A 20,927-nucleotide genomic window follows, 5' to 3' on the forward strand; every position below is an offset into this window, starting at 1 on the left:
TGTAAAATGGGAATAACCACACTGACCTCCCTCCCAGGTGGTTAGCTGGGAGGCTTCGTGAACATTGGTAAAGTGCTTTGAGACCAAAGGTGTCCTAGAAGGGCAAATTATATAATGTGGCTTTATTTTCTCCTCCTTCCCAAAAGTGTCAAAAAAAAAAAAATTAAAGGTTTTGGCAAATTCAAGATCTGCTAGAGAATTCCCAATCGGGTGTGTCTGAGTTGTTCAAGCCTGTGCCATTTGCGTGTTACTGTGAATACAGAGCTTTCTTTTATAGTTTGCAGTGTTGTTGTAGCCGTGTTGGTCCCAGGGTATTAGCTATAAAAGATTTTACCTCACCCACCTTGTCTGCCTTTTGTATAAGTTTTAAACACTGAACTCTGTTCTGGTTTTATACCACACCCAGCACTATGGTATCTAGGAAACTCTTCTCTGCTCTTTTCTTAAATGAATACCTTTCAGTTCAGGGGCTCAAAGCACTTTACAAATATTAATAAATTGAGACTCTCAACCCTCAGGGAGGCCGGGAAATCTTATTATCCTCATTCTACAGATGGAGCAAACGAGGTGTGGAGAGGTGCAATGGCTTGTTCAAAGTCACCCAGCAAGTCGTAATGGGAGCCCAGAATAGAACCCAGGTGTCCTGACTCCCAGTGTTGTAGTTTAACTACTAGATCACCCTTCCTCTATCTCTCTCAGATCTCATGGGTAGGTCCAGAGAGCCATTATTTAAATGCCTTTATTTCACAGACCATTATATAGGGATGTGTTTGTACAGCATCTAGCGTATTGGAGTCCTGTTCACCTGGAAAAGGGGGGTGAACAGTAGGGTGGCAAAATTTGCAGACTATACAAAGTTATTCAAGATAGTTAAGACCAGAGCTGGTGGCAAAAAGTTACAAAGGGATCTAACAAAACTTTTTGCCACCTATGCTCCGGGTGTCCCTCAACCTCCGTCTGCCAGAAGCTAGGACTGGACAACAGGGCATGGACCACTTGAAACTGTTCTGTTCTCTTCATTCCCTTTGAATTATCTGGCACTGCCCACAGTTAGAGACAGGATACTGGTCTCAATGGACCATTGATCTGACTCAATATGGCCTTTCTTATGGAACATATATGGATCCAGAATTCATATCTTGTCCGAAATGCCCAACTGTCTGAGAACTCATGATTGGAAGCAAACTCTGCCTGCGGAGTTGATGGACCAGCCTGCTGGTGCAGAAGCAAATAGAGAATGTGTTGTATCCTGTTTATGCTATGCGCATCACAGTAGTATTCAACTGCCTTAATTTTTTGGCACTGTCCATGCAGTCCTAGTCACTGCTGATCTGAGTGGGGTTTGATCCAGTGAAATATATAGCCCCTTAACAATTCCTACAGCTAGTCAGTCCGCCTTATATAAATTGTGGAGGGCACAAAATTATTGTCACCTGAAGATGCCAATCTACAGTTTGTGGTTTCCTGACTCCCAGTCCCATGCACCTTCCCCTTGGCTTTGCTGGAGCCGATGGCCCTTGTCTGAGCCCCCAGAGTTGGGCATCTTTTCAGGAGCTCCATAACCACCTGGCTATTGCTGGTCCTTATCCCCCCGTCACCCTTTGTGCTCCAAGTTCTCCAGTTAAAATCTGCATGGGAAGGTTCCAAGTGAAAATGTGTGTTTGCTAATGGGAAACGAATTGTCTCTTCCTCTGAGAGATTGTTGCATGAGGAAAACAACACAAGGTCTTAAAAAAAAAAAAAAAAAAGAGAGACCTCACGTCATCTCCCAGGGAATGTTCAGCCAGATGAAGGAGATGATGGAGGGGGAGACAGCACAGGGGCAGCACAATGCATGTATCGCTATCCCTGTGTAAACACCCTGTAACTGCAGAAACCTCTTAAAACCCAGAATGAGAGGGAAGTGGATGCTTGATCTGTGGATGTGGCTGTTGTTTTTTAAGTGCAGATTCTTCCTTTTTTTTTTTTTTTATTGTGCTTCAAATTAAACAAAAAACGCCTATTGTTATCTTTGCCTGTTTTTCCTGGTGACTGACTCTGGCAGGGTGCCCTAAACTTCCATTATTCCCCATGTAACTATTTCAGCATGGCTGACAATTTGTTACTGGCTCTTCTTCGTTGGAGCACAATGGACCAAATCTTCTGCCCCTGTGTGAAGCTGGAGTGAATGAAGTGTGCCATGGCGGCTGGGGAGACTGAATGCTCCTCAGACTGCAAATATTGTGATCTCCTACTCAGGCTGGTGGGAGTTTTCCTACCCTCTGCAATGTCTTTGATCCACCATCAAAAAGTCTCCTTATATGGTACTGTGGATGGAGCTCCTACAGAGGATAGGCCCTATCTGGGATCACTGCCACTTGCCGCTGTTTCCTGGTCCAGTTGAACCGCACTGGGTGGAAAGGATGGTCTTGTGGCGAAGGCAGTAGATTGCTACTCAGGAGATATATGTTCAGTTCTTGGCTCTGCCACGGACACCCCGTGTCACCTCTGTGAGATGCTCCAATATACTGCGGTGATTTGCCGGGATGACACGTGAGCACCCATAGGGATAGGTTTGCTGCCTTTTCAGGCCATACGTACGTGCAGGGAGGGAAGCCAGGCCCACTACCCAGGCATTCTACTCGATAGCTTTTGAGTGAAAAGAGGCTTCAGAGAGACTCGTGCTATGAGACTAACTATGGGGCAGTCATAAGCAGCAATGGACAATTGGACCACCCGCATCGAGTCAAGTTTGCAAAGTAGCCTCCACTCAGCCCCTCATTATATATCCCCAAAGTAATGCTCCCAGCTCCCTGGTTTTTGGCCATGCACTTTTGGACGGCCGTGTTCTCGGTCACCCACAAAGGCCGATCCTTACGCGCACTTCGGGCAGCTTGTGCACACAAGGCTTGTTCTGGGAGTGCAAGGAAAACAAACTCATCCTTGTTGAAAATGGTGCCATCAGCATCATGGGAGCACAGGTCAGGGATGGCACTGGCTGCAGCTGTGCGAGCTTTCCCCATTCCTCCTCCCAGCGGTGCCTGGCCAAGGCTCATCCCTGAGGGAAGAAGAGTTCAGTCTCCATGGCCCATTGGGTAGGTGTCGTCTGTGCTGAGCACACCAAAAAGGGGCGGGGCTAATTGTGGTGTGAATTTTATGGTGTGGGCCACCCACCAGTCAAGAACTGGACTGAGACCAGCTCATTTCACACAGGCCTCCAAACACAGTGTCCGGTTTTGCACCTCCATAGAGGCTCCTTTGGGAATTGTGTATGACTCATCCGTCCCATTCCCACTGAGAACCCTGCCCTGAGACACAGACCCCTCCGCTGGGGGAAATCAGCGAAGCTCCAACAATCTACGTCAGCTGAAGATCTGGATCAGAGGGTCAAATTCATCTCCAGTGGAATTCCATCGGCTTCACTGGGAATGAGGAATTATTTGGGGGCAGTTTTCTGGCCTGTGTTTTATGCAGGAGGTCAAAGGAGATGATCCTGGTGGTCCTTTGTGGCTTTGGAATCTAGAAAACTATGAGCTTGGCCCAGCAGCTGGCCATGCCAGTAGCACTGTCAAACCTAAATTCAGTCCTGAGCATGTTGCTAATACTTAGCTTTTCATCCAGTGTTGTGCACGAGGCCCTATGGTGTTTTGGCGTTTTGATTACATGTGATGCTGTGTATTTAAGGCTGGTTTATGGGTGTTTACACTAGTGCGTAAACCTGTAATTTATAACCTCAGTGTATAAATCAACATAGTTAAAGGTCTTGTCTCTAGTGCCTTGAAGTCTGTCTCCAGATTTAGACGACATTTTTTTTTTTTTTTTTTAAATAGTGTTTAGTTTTCCTCTAGTTATGGCGATAAAAAGATCATCTGGTTGGAGAAGGACAGGTTCTGCTCTGAGTTACAGCGTCAGCCGGGGCTTGCTGACGTCGGTGAAGAAGCACTGGTATGAGTGAGAAGAATTTCCATTTTGACTCAGGAGTGTGGGGACAGCAACTTGTAAGAAAGTCTGATGTTTACATGACAGACCCACGTCTGGAGGGAAAGTTGATGCCATTGCATCCTTGCAGGAGGTGTGATGTCAGTAGCTGAATGCAGGTTTAGGAGTGTACTGGGCAGAGTATTTGTACATGCAGTGCAGTAACCCGAAAGGAGATTGGGGTCCCATTGCGCTAGTCCCTGCTCAAAGACAGCCCCAGTCCCAAGAACTTACAGTCTAAACACACAAGACAGGTGTTGGATCTTGTTAAACACTCGAGATGCGTTAGCAGAAAAATAAAATTAGAACAAAAGCAACTAGTTAAAAATGATACCGAGAAGAGTAACTCTTAAAGGCTTCGGAAGAGGCTGACTAAAAAGCCAGAGGATGTTCCAAGCAAAGTCGTTCTTATCCAGATCTATAATACTCAGTAGTGTGTATGTGCACTGCTCCTCTGTGTGTCATGGGTCCGATACTGATAAGTATTCAAGGTGATTTGCTTTCAGCTCATACTGTGGTGTGGGGGCCTAGGTTTTTGGATCAGAGTTCTGTCCCCGCTGTTGCTGTGAAATTCCAAGTGGCCATGGTGGGCGGCACAGTGACAACTGTGAAGTTGCTCGGTAACCACAGATTTGTTACAGCTGTTGTAAACATGGCCTCTGCTAGTGTGGATTGGGAATGATGCAACTTGGCCCTTCTTCTGCCTTGCCTAGAGCCATTTTTGTGTTGTTTCTGCATTAGGGTAGCTACCCTTGAACAAAGCCCCGGTGCAGAAGCACTCTGCCAGTGCAACACAGTCCCGTAAATTACCGGGGTAAATCACATGGGTGCAACTCCTGTTTTGCACTCTGTCTATATTAGTGGTTTGCATTAGTGCAAACTGCCCTATTTATACAAGTCCTTACTCTAAATACAAAGGCTGTTGGCTGCCCCACCGGTGTACTCTGACCAGTAAGGGATGACAGAGGGGGTACTGGAAAGGCAACTGTCTTGGGTTCATGTGCAGCCATCGAGCCAGTGAGAACTTGTACCTTTGAGTTGTGTGTTGAGCACAGCTAAACTTAAATGTTCGCATTAAGCTGGGAAGGGTGAGTGTAGCAACCGGGATGTCGGTGCTGCTAATGGAAAGGAGCTTTATTCATCCATCTTCCCTCGTTTTCTTTTTCTTTCTTGTTCCTGTGAGTGTCTTTCAGCTCTTGCCCCCCTCTCTCTTTGGAAGGGGTTGATTTCTGGGTTTATTGAAGGGACATCTCCACTTCTCATGCGTATGTCCCTGTTTGCATGCCAGTGGTGTCGAGAATCTGGGGTTAGAGAGGAGAGGTTACGGTTACTCATGAGCACAGTGATTCTCCAGAGAGGGTCTTGATTGTGGTTAGGGAGGGAAAAGGAGGGGGTCTCAGTGGCAGGTGGCTTTTCAAAGATCCATTGTGCAGTCAAGGATATCGCTAGCAATTTATACACATGCTGCCGTCTTGCCCCATCCACAATATCCAAGACAACCTTGCTGCTACAAACACTCTGATCATTAGTGCCATGATTCGGCAGCAAGGACCCCTGCTCTTGCATGGGTGTTGAGGTTGTTCCGTACCTACCTTGCAGTATCCCCATATAGGGTATAGTAGTTCCTCTGTCACTCCCTGCCCTAGGTTAAATCCCTGATCTCCAGTGCCTGGGAACAGAGAATTGCCAGATTGGATCACACAAGGAGTCCATCTAGTCAGGATCCTGGGTCCAACAGTGACCACCACCAGCTGCTTCCAAGGAAGGAGTAAGAAACCCTAAAGGAGGCAGTGATAGGATAACCTGCTCTCGGGGTAAATTTCTTCCTGACCCTCAATAGATAGAGGTTAGCTTATGCCCTGAAGCATGAGGGCTTAGATCCCTTCCAAACCCCTTTCTTTATTTTTAGAATTTATTGTTTTAATTTTGGTTAGCTTTGTTATCCACCGAGATGGCTAACATTCAGCTTTGATTCCGAATGGATAGGGGACTAGATAGATTCATGGATCTTCCACGGGTTTGCTGAGTGATCTTGGGCAAGTCACTTCCTCTCTCTGCGCCTCATCAGCTGTAAAATGTGGATGATGATACTGAGCTCCTTTGTAAAGTGTTTTGAGATCTCCAGATTAAAAGCACTAAGAACTAGCTATTATTACTAATCTTTTGGCCGCGGTGATATCTTGAGGCTAATCGTGCTTGTGTGAAAGATGTCTTTCCTTTTATTGGTCTGGAATGCTGGGATATTTGTTTAGCCAGCCAGCACTGTTTTGGACAACTGATCTAATTTCAAAAGTGTTTTGCTCATAAAACGTGCCACAAAGCTTCTCCACCCTCACACACTGACCGAGCTGTCCCCAAACTGATACTGTCTAGGGTTACCATACGTCCGGATTTTCCCGGACATGTCTGGCTTTTTGGTCCTCAAATCCCAGTCCAGGAGGAAATTCCAAAAAGCCGGACATGTCCAGGAAAATAGGAAGGGGTCGTAGGGCTTGGATCCGGGCTGGAGCCGCTGGGGCTGGCGGTGCTCGGCCAGGGCCGGGGCTGGGGCCAGGCCGGAGACGCTTGGCCAGAACCGGCGCCTGAGCCGAGCCAGGCCGGAGCCGCTGGGACCGGGGCTGGGGGTGCTCAGCCGGAACCAGCGCCCGGGCCGGGCCGGAGATGCTGGGACCGGGGCTGGGGATGCTCGGCCAGCGGCCGGAGCCGCTCGGCTGGTGCCCCGGGGCCCGAGCCGAGCTGGACTAGAACTGCAAGAGTTGGCAGCACTGGGGTTCTATCCCTTGCTCTGCTACCGACTTGCTGAGCAACGCTGGGGAAGTTTCTTCCTCTCAGTGTGCCTCTTTTCCCCCCCTCCCACCCTTTGTGTGTCGTGTCTATTTATACTTTGGAGTAGGGACCGTCTCTTACCATGTGTGTACAGTGCCCAAGTCACTGGGGCCCTGGTCTCATATGGAGTCTATAGAAATGACTGTCATGCAAACAGCCATTACTAATGGGCGGCAGTGGGAGTGCTTGAGATGAGTGATTTGCAGGGATGTGCGTGGTGATAAAGCCCTTAAAGGAAAGTCCTCCCCGCTGAATGTCATTGAAAACACATTGCCTTGGGTGAAGAATGTCAGTGCTCAGAGCTTCTAAAGCACCTTTCATCTGGGGAGTTATAAACAGGAACTAATTATCATTCCACGACCCCTTCCCCACCATCTTTGTGCGGGATTTACGACGATCCCTATTTTACTGATGGAGAAACTGAGGCACAGAGCGGTTGAGCTGATTTGCCCACATTCACGCAGTGGAGTCTGTGCCTGACAGAGATAGGGACTAGGACCCTGGATTCCTGCCTCCCTGCTCTAAGCACTAGGTAGCACTGCCTCCCAAAACGGGGAACGGAACCCAGGGTTTTTCTTGCTCTAACCATGCTTTCCTGGAGTTGGGACTAGTCTTGGCTCCTACTCCCCGGTACTAATCGTTAGCCCACACTTCCTCCCAGAAAATTGGCTCTTCAGCAGTATCCTGAATGATTCAGGGAGAAAGAGACCCTGAGGCTAAGATGGTTCACGCATTATCCAGCGAAGGGGTTGGATCTCACCAGGGTAAGGCAAAGCCCCCGCCACCCATCGTATATTCGTACACGAAGTGGCGGGGTCTGGAACTGAGGAGAAGGGGGAAGCTGCTGAAATGCAGCAAAGATTCTAGATCATTTGCAGACCGATTCCTTTTGCTATTTCCAATTCTCCCTCTCCCTGCCTGCCCCTCCCCTACACCCACACAGCAAAAAGAAGAGAGCATATTCTTTGATTGGGAGTTTCCATTGATCCACAGAGTGAGGGTGCATAACATGCTCTCTTGTCTTGAGACCAGGCACCAAAGAGGTGTGCTGCGGATCATGGGATCTGTAAACTGGTTTCTTTAATTCCCTTTTCTGAACACTCTATCCCCCCCCCCCGCCCCATACACCTGCCCAATCCCGCCCCCTTCTGAACATGGCAAAAAGGGATGGGGGGGGGGGGGAGATTGCGTAGTGCTTGTTGGGTCTGGAGGTTGCAGGGAGTCTTGCATTGATCCATTGATTGCACATGGTCTCTTGCCTGACCTCCTTGCTCCCAGGGAAGCTGTCTCCATGGCTACTGGCCCTGCTCCCCCAGTGGCAGACTGTAAATTCCTGCAGGCAGAGCAGAGCAGAGCCAGGGGATGGGGAGGGGGTGTGTGTGGAATCAAAGAAGGAGTAGCCAAAGCCAAATAGAAAGAAAGGAAGAAAGGGCGTTGCTTGGATGGATCTTTCCTTTCCACTCCCCTTTCTCAGGTCCCCAGCTCTAGACCAAGGCTCCTTGTTTCCCCCTTTCATTGCTGCTGCTGCTGCACTCTTGCAAAACTGGAATTGGCTGGGATTATTTCAAAAAAAAAAAAAAATCAGAGGCAGCAGCCGGGAGAGCGATCAAGTCCACTTTCTTCAAACTGCCCTGGGTCTCCTTCTCTCACTCGCTTCTCTTTAGAATCAAGAGCCTCTAACTGAACCCAGAGCAGCGTTTTCCATCAGTTCAGTTCCCTTCCCTCCCCCAGTCTCTCTCACAGCCAGAAGAGAGCTCCTTACCCCCACCCCTTTTTTCTCCTTTCTTGCATGTTGTTGAAAAGCATCAGAAAATTCCCCCCCAGCAACCATCCCCTATCCTCCACACACACACACAGACTGCAATGGGGGCTTTGCAGATTGCTGGATTTTGCATTCTCTTCTTTCTCTTCCACTCTGGAAACACGTTGGCAAATAAAGCCAGCCAAGGTAAGAAGAATCTTCCCTGCTCGAAGGTTTACTGTTCTGTCTGCATGCAGGCGACTTGTACCTTTCCTCTGGGTTTTTAATTCCGTCTGAGAATTCAGCATTAACAATAAATTGTGGAGTTGTTTGCAAGGTTGATCACAAAATTATCCTGCTCTCCCTTTAGTTTTTAGCCCTTTAATGAATGCGGTGTTCATGTCTTAGGGGTTGGTTTAGACTTTCTTTGAGAGGAGAAAGGGGGAATATTGGGTGGGGAAAGTTTTTGTTGTTGTTTTGTGGCTTTGTTTTGTTTTTTAGCCCTAGAATCAGAAAGAGGAAAAAGGGAGCAGTTTTCTTCAGTGTCTCTATCTGTAAAATGGGAAGAAGAATACCTACTCCCATGTGGGTTGGGAAGACTAATGGTTTTAGAGTTAACAAGTGGTGCTGAGAGAGTCAAAAAAGAGTTGATGTTAGTAATGATGGAAGGTGTAAAGTGCATATTAATATTTATTTTTGTGTACATTCAAGTTTATTTAACCCTGTAAACATTTAGCTTCTCCCTTGGTGATGGATGCTAGAGACAAACTTAAGATAGATGATGTATAGTGCTTTGGCTATATATATATATATGTGTGTGTGTGTGTGTGTGTGTGTATGTATATATATATATATATATATATATAATATATATATATGCAGGCGACTTGTACCTTTTCTTTAGGTTTTTAATTCCAAAGCCAAAGGGTGTGTGTGTGTGTGTGTGTGTTTGTGTGTGTATAGCCAAAGCACTGTGTGTGTGTGTAAACACACCCTGTCTTTATCTGCTTCAAGTTTTTCTATATCACCACTTCTATATTTACCTTGACTTTTTCTATATACACGCACTTAACTTTATGCGTGGTCTATCTGTATTTTAAGGTTTTTTTTTATAGCACCTCTATATCTTGCTTAGATTTTCACACACGTGTGCGCGCGCACACACACACACAGATATGCGTGGTCTGGCTAGCTATATCTTCATTTTTTCTATAGCACCACTATCGGTATCAATCTCTTGTTTTTTCTATATACTCACACACACACACACTTTTCTCTCTCTGTATGTATAGATCATCTATATAAATCTGTCATGGCTTTTTTTTAATACTAGTATCTAAGCACCTATGGACATGCTGAGATTAAATGGTGTGTAGGAGAAATACGGGGGTCAGTAGGGGACGTTTCTAAAGAGCATTAATGATAATCATATTTCAGCCATGGGTATTCTCCCCCTCGTCCCCATCCCCTGCAAAGTTGGAAGGAATTTCAAGGCTATTGTCTTATCTCTTTTAAAGTGTTTTTAAAACAATAGAAGACTTTATGGGAGGACTGTCTGGGCAAACACAAGCGGATATTTTTCAGGGTTTGGAAAGAGAAAGTCCAGCGTAATGTAAAGCTTTATGATTTAGGCTCAGAAAGGAATGTTTCGTTTTTTATCCCGCCTCAAATTATCTTTGGTGTATACATTGCTTTCATTTCTTATCATAATATTTATTTATTAAGGCCTTTTGGTTTCCAGTTCCATTTAAGCCTGGCCCAGAATTGCATTAAAATAGCAAAGTAAAATTCCATCCTGCAGAGACTTGACAGATCCCTTCAGGGGAAGAAGGAGGAGGGGTGGGGAGAGACAAAACATTGGGCTAGATTCTCAACTGGGGTAAATCCAGAGATTTACCCCAGTTGATGATCTGCCCTCTCCCCATTTTAATTAAAAGAACCTTTCTGATCCAATGAGCTGATAAATTTAATTATTCTTGTAACTGTAGATTAGCGGGTAACTAATCTGTTATAATCAATTAATTCTGTAGCATACAATAGTAGCTGTTCTCAATGAGGATGTTTCCCGTGAATTGTGAGTGAAGAGTAGCTGTGAAAAAGTTTGAATTTGAGGATTAGATCCTTCTATATCGCTGGAAAGACCCGAGGTCTTGAACTAAATGGCATGGAGAGAGGGAGAGACAGGAAAAAAGTTGAACTTGGAAAGCATGGAGTATAAATTGCATATCACAGAGAAAAATGTATCCTCATTGGGAATCCAGTATCCACTGGCTTTCAGAATGAACAAGTCACTGTAGGTCTCTGGGAAACTGACATGTAAAAATTAGTGTGGTTAAGGCGTGTTTTACTGGGAGGTTTTGAAAAACAATGGGCCAGATCCGTGGCTGGTGTAAATCTATGAAGCTATGCTGTTTTACACCAGCTGAGGATGTGGCATTGTATAAAATATTTCCTTTTTTTTTAAGGGCTCTTTAAAAATCTATTAACTTTGAAGCTTTTATCCTTCTAATGCTACCACCCAGGCAACTGTCTTGAAAGCTGGAGGCAGTTCATCTCCATATTATGGGTTTGCCTTCATTTTAATAAACAATCTCAGCATTTGTAGGGCTTGCTGACTTATTCATAACTTTGAATTATCCGTTGGAAGTTTAGTCTGAAAGAAAGGAACAAATTTAGTACAATCATCCTCCAGGCCTCACTTAAGTGGAGCCAGTGTCTGGAAGAGCTTTGGACCTCTGGGGAACTTGTCAGGTCTGTTTAGGCAGGGAAAGGCAGGGGAATTAATAGAAAACCAAATAATCTGGGTTTAATTAACAGATAGACAAAGAAGATGCTGGCAAGCCAAGAATTATATGTACCAAGTTGCTACTAAGGTCTGCGTTCTTCCCATAAACCCATGGATAAACTGGTCAAAGAGTATATTTCAGGATACTTTGGAAGCCAGAGCTATATGTCAAGTCTCCTTTTGTACTGAAGAGCTGATAAATTCACCCATTCTTGTTTATTCCGTTGTCTACCTGTTAAACCATTTTACGATCCATAAGAGCATGACATGGAAGTCACCTGCTCTACTGCGGGGCTTCACTCTTGTAAATAAGCCACAAGTGCAAGCCAACCTCTAACGACTGGGGGTCAGGAGAACATAAGAATGGCCTTACATGGTTAGACCAAAGGTCCATCTAGCCCAGTATCCTGTCTTCTGACAGTGGCCAGTGCCAGGTGCCCCAGAGGGAATGAACAGAACAGGGAATCATCAAGTGTCGCCCATTCCCAGCTTCTTTCTCCCAGGAAATCTTTCCTCCGGAACAGGTCATCCCATCACTGCCTCCTGCAGGGTGTCTTGCACCTTCCTCTAAAGCAGCTGGTGCCAGCCTCTCTGAGACGGAATTCTGAGCCAGATGTGGACCCATTGTCTGATCCAGTCTGGCAGTTCCTATGGTCCTAGGTAATCATGCTTCTCCTTTAGATCCTCCCTTAAGTCATTGAGCTGCAGCCTCCACATTTTCAGAAGCAATGCAAAATTGCATTTGCCCTTTGATGGGCAAAATTCAGAAAGAAAATAAGGCGGGGGAGGGGGTGAATAGAGCATCTATCAAAGGATTCTGCTACTTCGTTCTTAATACCAGGGTTGCAAATACTAGCTAGTGCAAAGTCTAATACAGACCCTGTACAAATGGAGTAAAGCAAAATCTCGTGTGTGTGCGTACGCGGACGCATGCATGCACATGTGTGTTAAATAGAGACAGAATGCATAGCCTAAATAATTGTTAATCTACAAGTAAAAGCATTAATTAGCCTCCTTTCTTAAATATCTATAAAGACATAATACTTTCCTGGCTCCAGTTTGCACTAGAAGGAAAAGATCTTTCAGCCTCCCATCAAGAATCTTCCTTATCTACCCAGAGGCATTAATCTCCAGTGTTATTACGAAGATGCTGATTGCAGATGGGTTTCTGGAGTAATGGGTTGGGTTCTCTTTTAATGGGAGTGCACCTGCAGGGCCCACAGCATGGGGAATTTTCAAGAATATAATTTATATGATTGCAGAGAAAAGACACTCCCCTCCCATCTCGGTGTAACCTTTTCCCCCCACTCCTCCTCTTTCCTCCACCCCCTGCTTATGCCCTGGAAAAGTCAGAGTATTATAATCACGCTCCCCCTGCCGCCACGCTAAAATATGAAATATAAAACTGTAAACATTTCAACATGCAGCAGTTCAAAGGAAATCTTTGATTGAGGGCATCTAACATGCCTGTACTTAGATTTAATAAAAAGGGGGGTAATGGGGAGGGAAAACGACTTTTTTTTTGTAACTGACAACTGGAGTATAAATATCCAGACACCTTGAATCATCCTGTGCTGAGGTGCATTGCTGTCTCCGAACGGTAGAGGATATTTATTTATTTATTTTTCTGAGCAGAAAGTCACACTGGAGTAATCTATCTGGGAAAAAATATGCATGAATAACTTTACCCTTCACTTTCGAAATTATAAGTCTCTAGAGAGGCGTTCGGAAAAGCTTGTGATGGTAAAGAAGGTTTGCTCTGTCTCACAATGTGAAACTAGCCCCAGTGCGCCATCCAGACTGACTTTTAGTTAAGGCCCTTTTCCCTTCTGGAGATCATGTGACCATCAGTTTCTAAACATAAAAATTTTTAAAAGGAAAGTTTGATTAGTGTAAAAAATCCACTATCCAAACTTGGGGGGACAAAACCAAAACAAAAATCCCATCGTAACAAACACTCCTATTTTCTTAAAGAATTAAGGGCTGGTGCATTTTAGAATAGTTGCATCTAAATGGATTTAAAATGGTCTGTTAAACTGGTGCAAAACCCTCCTGGTGTAGACTGGATTGGAAGTAGAAGTGGGTTTAAATCGGCACAGCTTTTCCAATGCAGATCAGCTCACAGGGACTGAGGCTTGGTCTACACTAACCCCCCAAATCGAACTAAGGTACGCAACTTCAGCTACGTGAATAACGTAGCTGAAGTTCGAAGTACCTTAGTTCGATCTTACCTCGGTCCACACGCGGCAGGCAGGCTCCCCCGTCGACTCCGCGGTATTCCTCTCGTCTAGCTGGAGTACCGCAGTCGACGGCGAGCACTTCCTGGTTTGACTTATCGCGTCCAGACAAGACGCGATAAGTCGAACCCAGAAGTTCGATTGCCAGCCGCCGAAGTAGCGGCTGGGTATAGACGTACCCTGAGTCTGATCTCCTGCGTGCTGGTGTGAAATTGGTATGAAGGAGAGGACCCAAACAATGATTAACATTTGCCATCCTCTCCAGAGCAGAGTGAATTATTTAAAAAATAGCTTGGGGGTGTTGTAACATGTTAAAGAAACAAACCTTGGGGGGAGACAAGCACGAAAACCACAAAGAAATTTACAAAAGAAAGACCAGCTTGTAGTGAGGCGTTGGAGATTGCACAGCACAAACTGTGGGGCCGGGACGGCGCGGGGAGCCACGGAGCCACAGGCTGATTATAAAAAGCCATGAATGCTCGTCAGCAATAAAACAGAAGAGCAAGGTGTAATGGTGGAAAAACCTGATGAAAGACTCAGCACTGCCTCCTACCCCGACCATTGAGTAAGGGAGCCCTGGGTATTACGGGGGTCAGCTGATGGGCCACTTGAGGTCGGACTGTAAAATTGTTGCCTTGTGGCCAAATTCAGCTCTGTTACATGGAGTTATCAAGCCGTAATGCTGTCAAAGCCACTCCGTGACTGAGAGCAGAATTTGCCCATTCATTGTCACAGTTCCCCTCATAGGAACCTGCACACAAAAGAAGTAGCAATGTACCATAAACATGGCATACAGGAGCGTTGCTCCCCCAACATTGTCGTTGAATAGTCTCTCTTCTTTACATAAGGGAGGGTGTTATTGAGGAGGAAACATGGCTAGTGGATAGGACCCTGGACTAGGCTGCAGGAGACCTGGGTTCAAATCCTGCCGGTGCGTCCTTGAGCAAGTCACTTCATCTCCCTTTGCTGACTGTAAAATGGGGGATAACCCCTCTTGGGTCTCCGTGAAAAGACAATCCCTTATTGATTGTAAGGTGCTAAGATGTGGGGATGAGAGTCCCATGCTGTGGGATGACTCCTTCGGTGCCTTAGGTGTGATGAGAAAGCTGCTGCTGCCCTGAGATGGGCTGACCACGGTGAATTCATCCTTCCTTCTGTGGCAGGGGCCAGGCGGTGGTGGAGAGCGGCAAGGGAGGAGAGGAGCACATGGCAGCATACGTGCTAGCCAGCAAAAGGCCTGGTTTTGCCCAATAAGCAGTTACCATTCCTAGTGCAGGTGTTAGGAATTCTGCCCTCCTGCTGCATAAAATAGTGCTCACAACAAGCCTGTTACTCCTGTTCTCTGCTGGTGACTTCAGTGGGTACGTCTACACAGCAGCTTGGCGGGTGTGTCCCAGTGTGGGTAGAAAGACAAGCAATATGGTCGCAGTGGCATGGGTGGGCAGGCCCACCCAATCCCCAGGGTCCCTCCCCGGGTGGCTAGCCCGTGCTGCCATGTCTGCTCTGCTCTTTTGAATGCACTAGCTTGTGCAGAGCTAGCGTGTCTGTCTGCCCACACTAGGAAGCACTCGGCCAGCTGCTGTGTAGACATACCCTATGGAGTGATTCCTGATTTATGCAAGGGAAAGGGAAAGAGAAAGGGCGGTCGGGCCCAGAGCATCTCTGCACTCTCACTCCCTTCCCCCAGTAGCACAACATAGGATTTTGCCCTTAGAGATTGTGTCTGAGATTTTCATGACCCTTTAATTTTAATGGGAACTGGGTGTCCAAACTGGATGGCTTTGGAAATCTCAGCCTAGCAACAAGGGTACTTTCAAAGCAGTGCGGTCCCTTCTGATTGGTGTGGCAGGACAGTCTTGTGGGTAGAGCACAGGACTAGGGGTCAGGACACCTGCCCTGACTTGCTGTTCAGCTGTAGGCAAATCACTCTTTGCCTCCCCATGCTTCAAGTTCCCCTATCTGTGAAATGGGGATAATACCCATCGGGGCGGGAAGGGAGAGAGGGCATGAAAGCCTGAGTAGTGCTTTGAGCCACAGGCAAGGAAGGCCGTCGCGAAGGCCACTGGCTTGTTGTCATCTGTTGGAAGTGCACATAAATGCCTGCTCCATCCGCCAGATTTTCAGAAGAGCTCAGAATGTTGGGTGCTGGTCACGTGACAATCTGGCCTCACGCGTCTACTTGAGTCACCAAATGCAGGGCCTGGCTAACGCTGGAAAGCCCTGGGGGTAGTGTTTGAGATTTGAACTCTGAGTCTTTGACTGCACATGTCCATTGCCTGTGGGTGTCTCTCCCCCTTCTCTCTTAACTTTGTAACCCACAGTGGCCTCTAAGGTTGCCAGTTTTGTTTGGACGTATTCCTGGAGGTTTCATCATGTGACATAATCTTTGATTCCTGGAGACTCCAGGACAATCCTGGAGGGATGACAACCCTGTTGCCCTCTCCCAAAAAACAAGGCTCTGTAGAGAGTTGTCTGGGGAAGCACTGAGCTCTGAGGCCTCCTGATAAACCGTTCTACTACAAAGAGACTCAGCCAGCCAGCTTCTTTAGAGATGCCTCCAGAGTACATTCTGAGCTCGCGAGGTCTGTTTCTGGAGGAAGGGGCCATGTGTTCAGGCCGTTTCATCATCTTTCAGATGAAGCAGCGCGTTGTCCTGTGACCAGACCTTTTAAGTGCAATACAAATTGCCCTCCCGAGTCCTTCGGCTCCCTGGCTGTGCTGTGCGCCAAACAAATGATTAATAAACTGCACCGCAGTGTCTGAGGTGGTTCTTAATACCCTGGTGAAAAGGGCTCCTGAAGTTATAAAGCTTAAATTTGGCATTAAGGCTGAGTGGAAACTTAATGAGGCTGCCAACAACTACACACACAAGTGTGTGCGCACACGCACACACGGAAAGGCTGTTAACTTTATTTTTATATAGTATATATATTTAATTTAAAAGAAAAATCTGAAGCTCTTAGAGAGAGACGAAAATTACAGCATTTTTGTTTGTATTGGAGTTGTTTTTGCCACCACCCCGGCTTTGCAAATTGATTTGGGCTTTTAGCCTAGAGATAAAAACGTATTGGCACTTTTTTTTTTGTCTTAACACAAAAAAGGAGGAGGAGAAAGGACCCTAGCCAGGCTTTTTAAAAAATAAATAAATAAATAAAGCTGGTAGCATGGATAATGTGGCCTAGTGGATGAAGCACTGGACTGGGATTCAGGAGACCTGTGTTCTGTTCTTGGCTCTGCTACTAGCCTGCTGGGTGACCTTGGGCAAGTAACATCTCTTTGTGCCTCAGTTTTCCCATCTGTAAAATAGGGATAATAATAGTGACCTCTTTTGAAAAGCGCTTTGAGATCTGATGATGAAAAGTGGCTGCATAAGAGCTAGGTATTATGATGTGTATGTACAGTGGAACCTTGGAACGTCTAGCACCACTGCAGTACAAAGAGGGCAGAAGCGAGGGACCACTGGTTAGGGTATTAGCCAGGGGCGCTGGAGATCTGGATTCAGTCCTTGCTCTGCCACAGACTTTCTGCGTCCCCTTGGACAAGTCACTTAGGGTCCGTCTACACAGGGCTAAAAGTCCCATGGTGAGCCTGGGTTAGCTGACTCGGTCTCATGGGGCTTGGGCTGCGGGGCTAAAAATTGCTGTGTAGACGTTTGGGCTTGGGCTGCAGCCCGAGCTCTGGGACCCTCCCCCATCGCCAGTTATTTAGGTGCCCAGATGGAAGCTGGGCTCTCTTGAAAATCCAGCACTAAGTGGGGACGCTGAGCCCTTCTGAAAATTCTGGCCTTGGTGTTTACGCTTTTCATATCTTTGCAGTCGTAAGAGAGGGCAATGCTGGTTTTGATTTTGCCTACAGTAGTCTGCATTTCCTTTGCTAACCAGGTCACTGATCCTTGCGCTCCCGTTTCTTAGGAATGCCACACATCCTTGGATCTGCCAGCATGGTCCTAGGGCACAACATCCTGTCTTACCTTCCTGCTCCTGTATGAACAGCCAGCAGACACTCTAGCTTGCTAGGTAGCGTAGGTATTTACAGGGCCCCCATTAATGCAGTATCTGAGTGCCAGGCAATTTCTAACGTAGTTTTCCTTGTGACAGGCCTAGAAGCTATTGTCCTCACTGTGCAGATAAGGAATTGAGGCACAGAGACGTAAGGCTAGATTTTAAAATGTATTTAGGTGCCTAAAGGTGAAGATAAATGCCTAGGTGCCTAACTCCCTTTGGAAAGCCCACTTGGCACCTAGCTATCTGTACCTTTGGGTGCCTAAAGACCTCTAGAAATTTGGCCCTAAGTGACATGACCAAAATCTGTGATGGAGCAGGGAATTGAGCCCAGATCTCCCAAGTCCCAGGTTAGCACCTAAATCACTAGTGACTAGATTATCATTTCTCGGTCGGCAGTGCAGAGGGGGGTGGGTCCAGACAGCAACCCCTAGTCATGAGCTCACTCTGTAGACTCCCCTTGCTCTCTGTACTCGGAGTGGAGCAGCAGGAGGGAGCTACCAGCCGACAGAGTTTGGGCTGTCAGCATGAATAGGAGCTGGGAGGGAGAAGGGGTGGGCTGTGGCTCAAGAGGTGTGTGAGCACAGGGGGCCTTCCCCACCCCCACCCCCACCCCCACCCCAAGTTTCTTACTGTATTTATTTTTGCCTTAGTGCTTTGAGGCTGTTTGCTCCAGGAACCCCTGTCCTTGGTGTTTTGTTTTTGTTTCTGACCGGCGGCCACCCCTCTGGGGCCATGTCTCTGCTCCTTTGGTGGGTGCAGAGGCCCCAAGGGTGCTCAAAAGTGCGGGCTGTCCCCCTGGCTAGGGAGCAACCCAAATAACTTCCCCTCAGCTTTTCCTTCTGCTTCTCCACTGCCCCATTCTCCTCCTGAGAGACACACAAAATTCCATTTGGGGCAGGCCGTGCCCTAGGCATGTGCTATGGTTGCCACTTCCCAGAACCCTTTGCTGCTGCTGGGTGTCCACTAGCACCTGGCCACGTGAAAGAGGAGAGAGAGACAGTGAAGAAGAAATTGTATCCTCACCTTCAGGTACACAAATGCTTCTTTCCCCCCACCCCCTTAGTGTGGCACCAGTCTTGGACCCATCCCACTGTGGGCCTGGTAGTGATAAGTGTTAATAATTTAGTCCTTGGTCAGGATCAGTGTAGGCACTAGCGCTACCCAGAGGGAGCTGCTGGCAGGATATTCTCCATGAGGGCCCATGGGATTCACTCTTCACATGTTGGTCCAAAATAGCCCGTGTGTCTCAACCTGCTGGTAAGCTGCAAAGTCTGCCCGTGTTCAGCAGGCGTTTGAGGAGGGCTGTGGGTGGGGGTCTGTCTCTCAGGAATTTGCAGGGTGGCTGGAGGTTTTGATCTGGTCTCTGAGACGTTCCAGTGACAGTGGATGGGAGGAGAATGTGCTGGTGTGATTTTTTTTGCATTGGATTTTTAACTTCTTTGCCCAGAGCCTGGTATAGGTGGTGCCCCTGTTTTCCTTGCAATCAAAATAAGGCCTGGTCTATGCTTAAAAGTTAGGTCAACATCACTCTGGCACTCCCTGTGTGTTGTGGCTGTGCCGATCTAACCCCCGGTGTAAATGTGTCTCGGTGCACCTAATCACCACTGCTTGGAGAGGTGGATTACCTATGGCAAAGGAAGAACCCTTTCTGTCGCTAGACAAAGTGTCTACAGCGGCACAGCTACAGCACCCATAGTGTAGACGTGGCCTAAGTGAATTGTCTTGCAGCCTGGGCTGAGCCGGCATCCAGATGAGTTGCTGTGTTCTAATTGTCTAGACGCGGCTGGGAACGGTCACATAGTGAAAGTTTGTGTCAGCTGGTTTACCCAGCACCTGAATTCATCCTGATGAGGCTGATAAGTCTGGCTTTGCCTGGCGATGGAGCTGCGCAGAAGAGTGTGGGGCTGCTAGGCAGAGCTCCTCTGGGAACGGAGCTGTATAGTCTCTCTCACCTCATGTGTATTCACTAGTTCTTGGTGCCTCCATTTTTTGGATGGATTTTTGAATTCATCTGGAGGTCTAGCGGCTCAGCCCCATTGCAAATCAGACCCATAGGATCTCCAGCTGGGTTCCCATAATTAGCACCTACTTCTAATCATTTAGGTTGAAGTAGGTAGCAGTGACTCTACACAAGAACAAATGACTCCAGCCATTTCAACCCCAAAATGTTCTCTCCTTCGTTGGAGGTTTTTAAGGCCCGGCTGGACAAAGCCCTGGCTGGGATGATTTAGCTGGGAATTGGTCCTGCTTTGAGCAGGGGGTTGGACTAGATGACCTCTTGAGGTCCCTTCCAACCCTGATATTCTATGATTCTATGATTCTATGATCCTTCCTCATGCTCCTAATTATGAGCCCAACTCATGGTCCAGGACCCCATTGTGCTGTATAAACAGAACAGATGTCAAATGTCAAGTGCTCGCTGTGTCAGGAAAGGATATTTCACACAGGAACGTCCTTCACCCAGAATGCTAGAAAAAACCTAAGTCTGAGACTAAAAGGACTTTCTTTCATCAAGGGGAAGCATCACATAGGTTGTGTCCTACATTTGAGAGAGAGAGGATTTTACAAAAGCAAATATGAACAGAAACATCAATGGGATGTTGAAAACATTCTGCTCACATGGTCTAATAATCGAAACCCTCCTGCCTTCCAAAGTGCTGGAAACGCAAACAGCAATGTCGTGCCTAGAGCTTGTCAACATTTTTCAACTGAAATTTTTTTCCTGCAGAAAAACAGGGTTGCATTGTTGTTTTTTTGTGAGCAGTTTTTGAAAGGAAGTTAACTAAAAATGTTTGTTTCAAATTGAAACTGGTGTTTCATTTTGGTTTTCAAAAAACAACAATTTTCCAGGATTTTGATGTTCTGAAATATGGGATTTTTAGGGGGAGCGGAGATTTCCTTTGCCAGTGAATGAATTGTATAGAGGAATTTGAGTGCGATGTTTGTTTGTTTTTTGTTTTCCCCGTACAGTAACTTCTCAACAACTGGTGTTGCTCAGCGCCTCTGAAAATCAGGCTGCTTTTACTTAGGTGTTTAAATGTGGATCGGGGAGCCTCAGTTTAGCCTCCTGGGTTTGTAAATTTTGGCCAAAGGTCTTTTGTTCTCTGTATAGCACCCACGGGCTCCTGGTCCGTGACTAGTGCTCAGAAGGAGGAGAGCAAGGTGATCTTGTGCTTTGAAGCATCAGACTTGGAGTAAAGAGATCTGGGTGACTGTGCCGTGAACGCCCTGTGCACTTTTTGAGCCAGTCGTTTCCAGCACTTTCAAGCACCCACAGGGCCGCTGAAGGCCAATGGAACCCCAAATGCTCAGCACTTCTGAAAAGCCAGACCTTTGTGTCCGTGCCTCAGTTTCCTCATCTGTAAACTGATGCTTCC

General features: G+C 46.8%; 1 protein-coding gene across 6 annotated transcripts in view; it reads left to right on the forward strand.

Annotated features, from left to right (window-relative positions):
- The window catches only part of SCUBE3 (signal peptide, CUB domain and EGF like domain containing 3), a 137,486-nt gene that overhangs the window by 20,754 nt on the left and 95,805 nt on the right, over nt 1–20,927 (forward strand). For 3 of the 6 annotated variants that reach the window (XM_065591718.1, XM_065591722.1, XM_065591720.1), the window contains exon 1: nt 8,001–8,731. The exons of 1 other annotated variant lie outside the window; for it this stretch is intronic. In XM_065591718.1, coding sequence (XP_065447790.1) covers nt 8,647–8,731 — 85 coding nt within the window. In that variant the 5' untranslated portion in view covers nt 8,001–8,646. Of the gene's footprint in view, nt 1–8,000; nt 8,732–20,927 lie in introns of those variants that run through there. 2 more of the 6 variants (XM_065591719.1, XM_065591721.1) reach the window with 1 other exon arrangement.

Source organism: Chrysemys picta, chromosome 4, assembly GCF_011386835.1.
Source record: "Chrysemys picta bellii isolate R12L10 chromosome 4, ASM1138683v2, whole genome shotgun sequence".
Classification (NCBI taxonomy): Eukaryota; Metazoa; Chordata; order Testudines; family Emydidae; genus Chrysemys; species Chrysemys picta.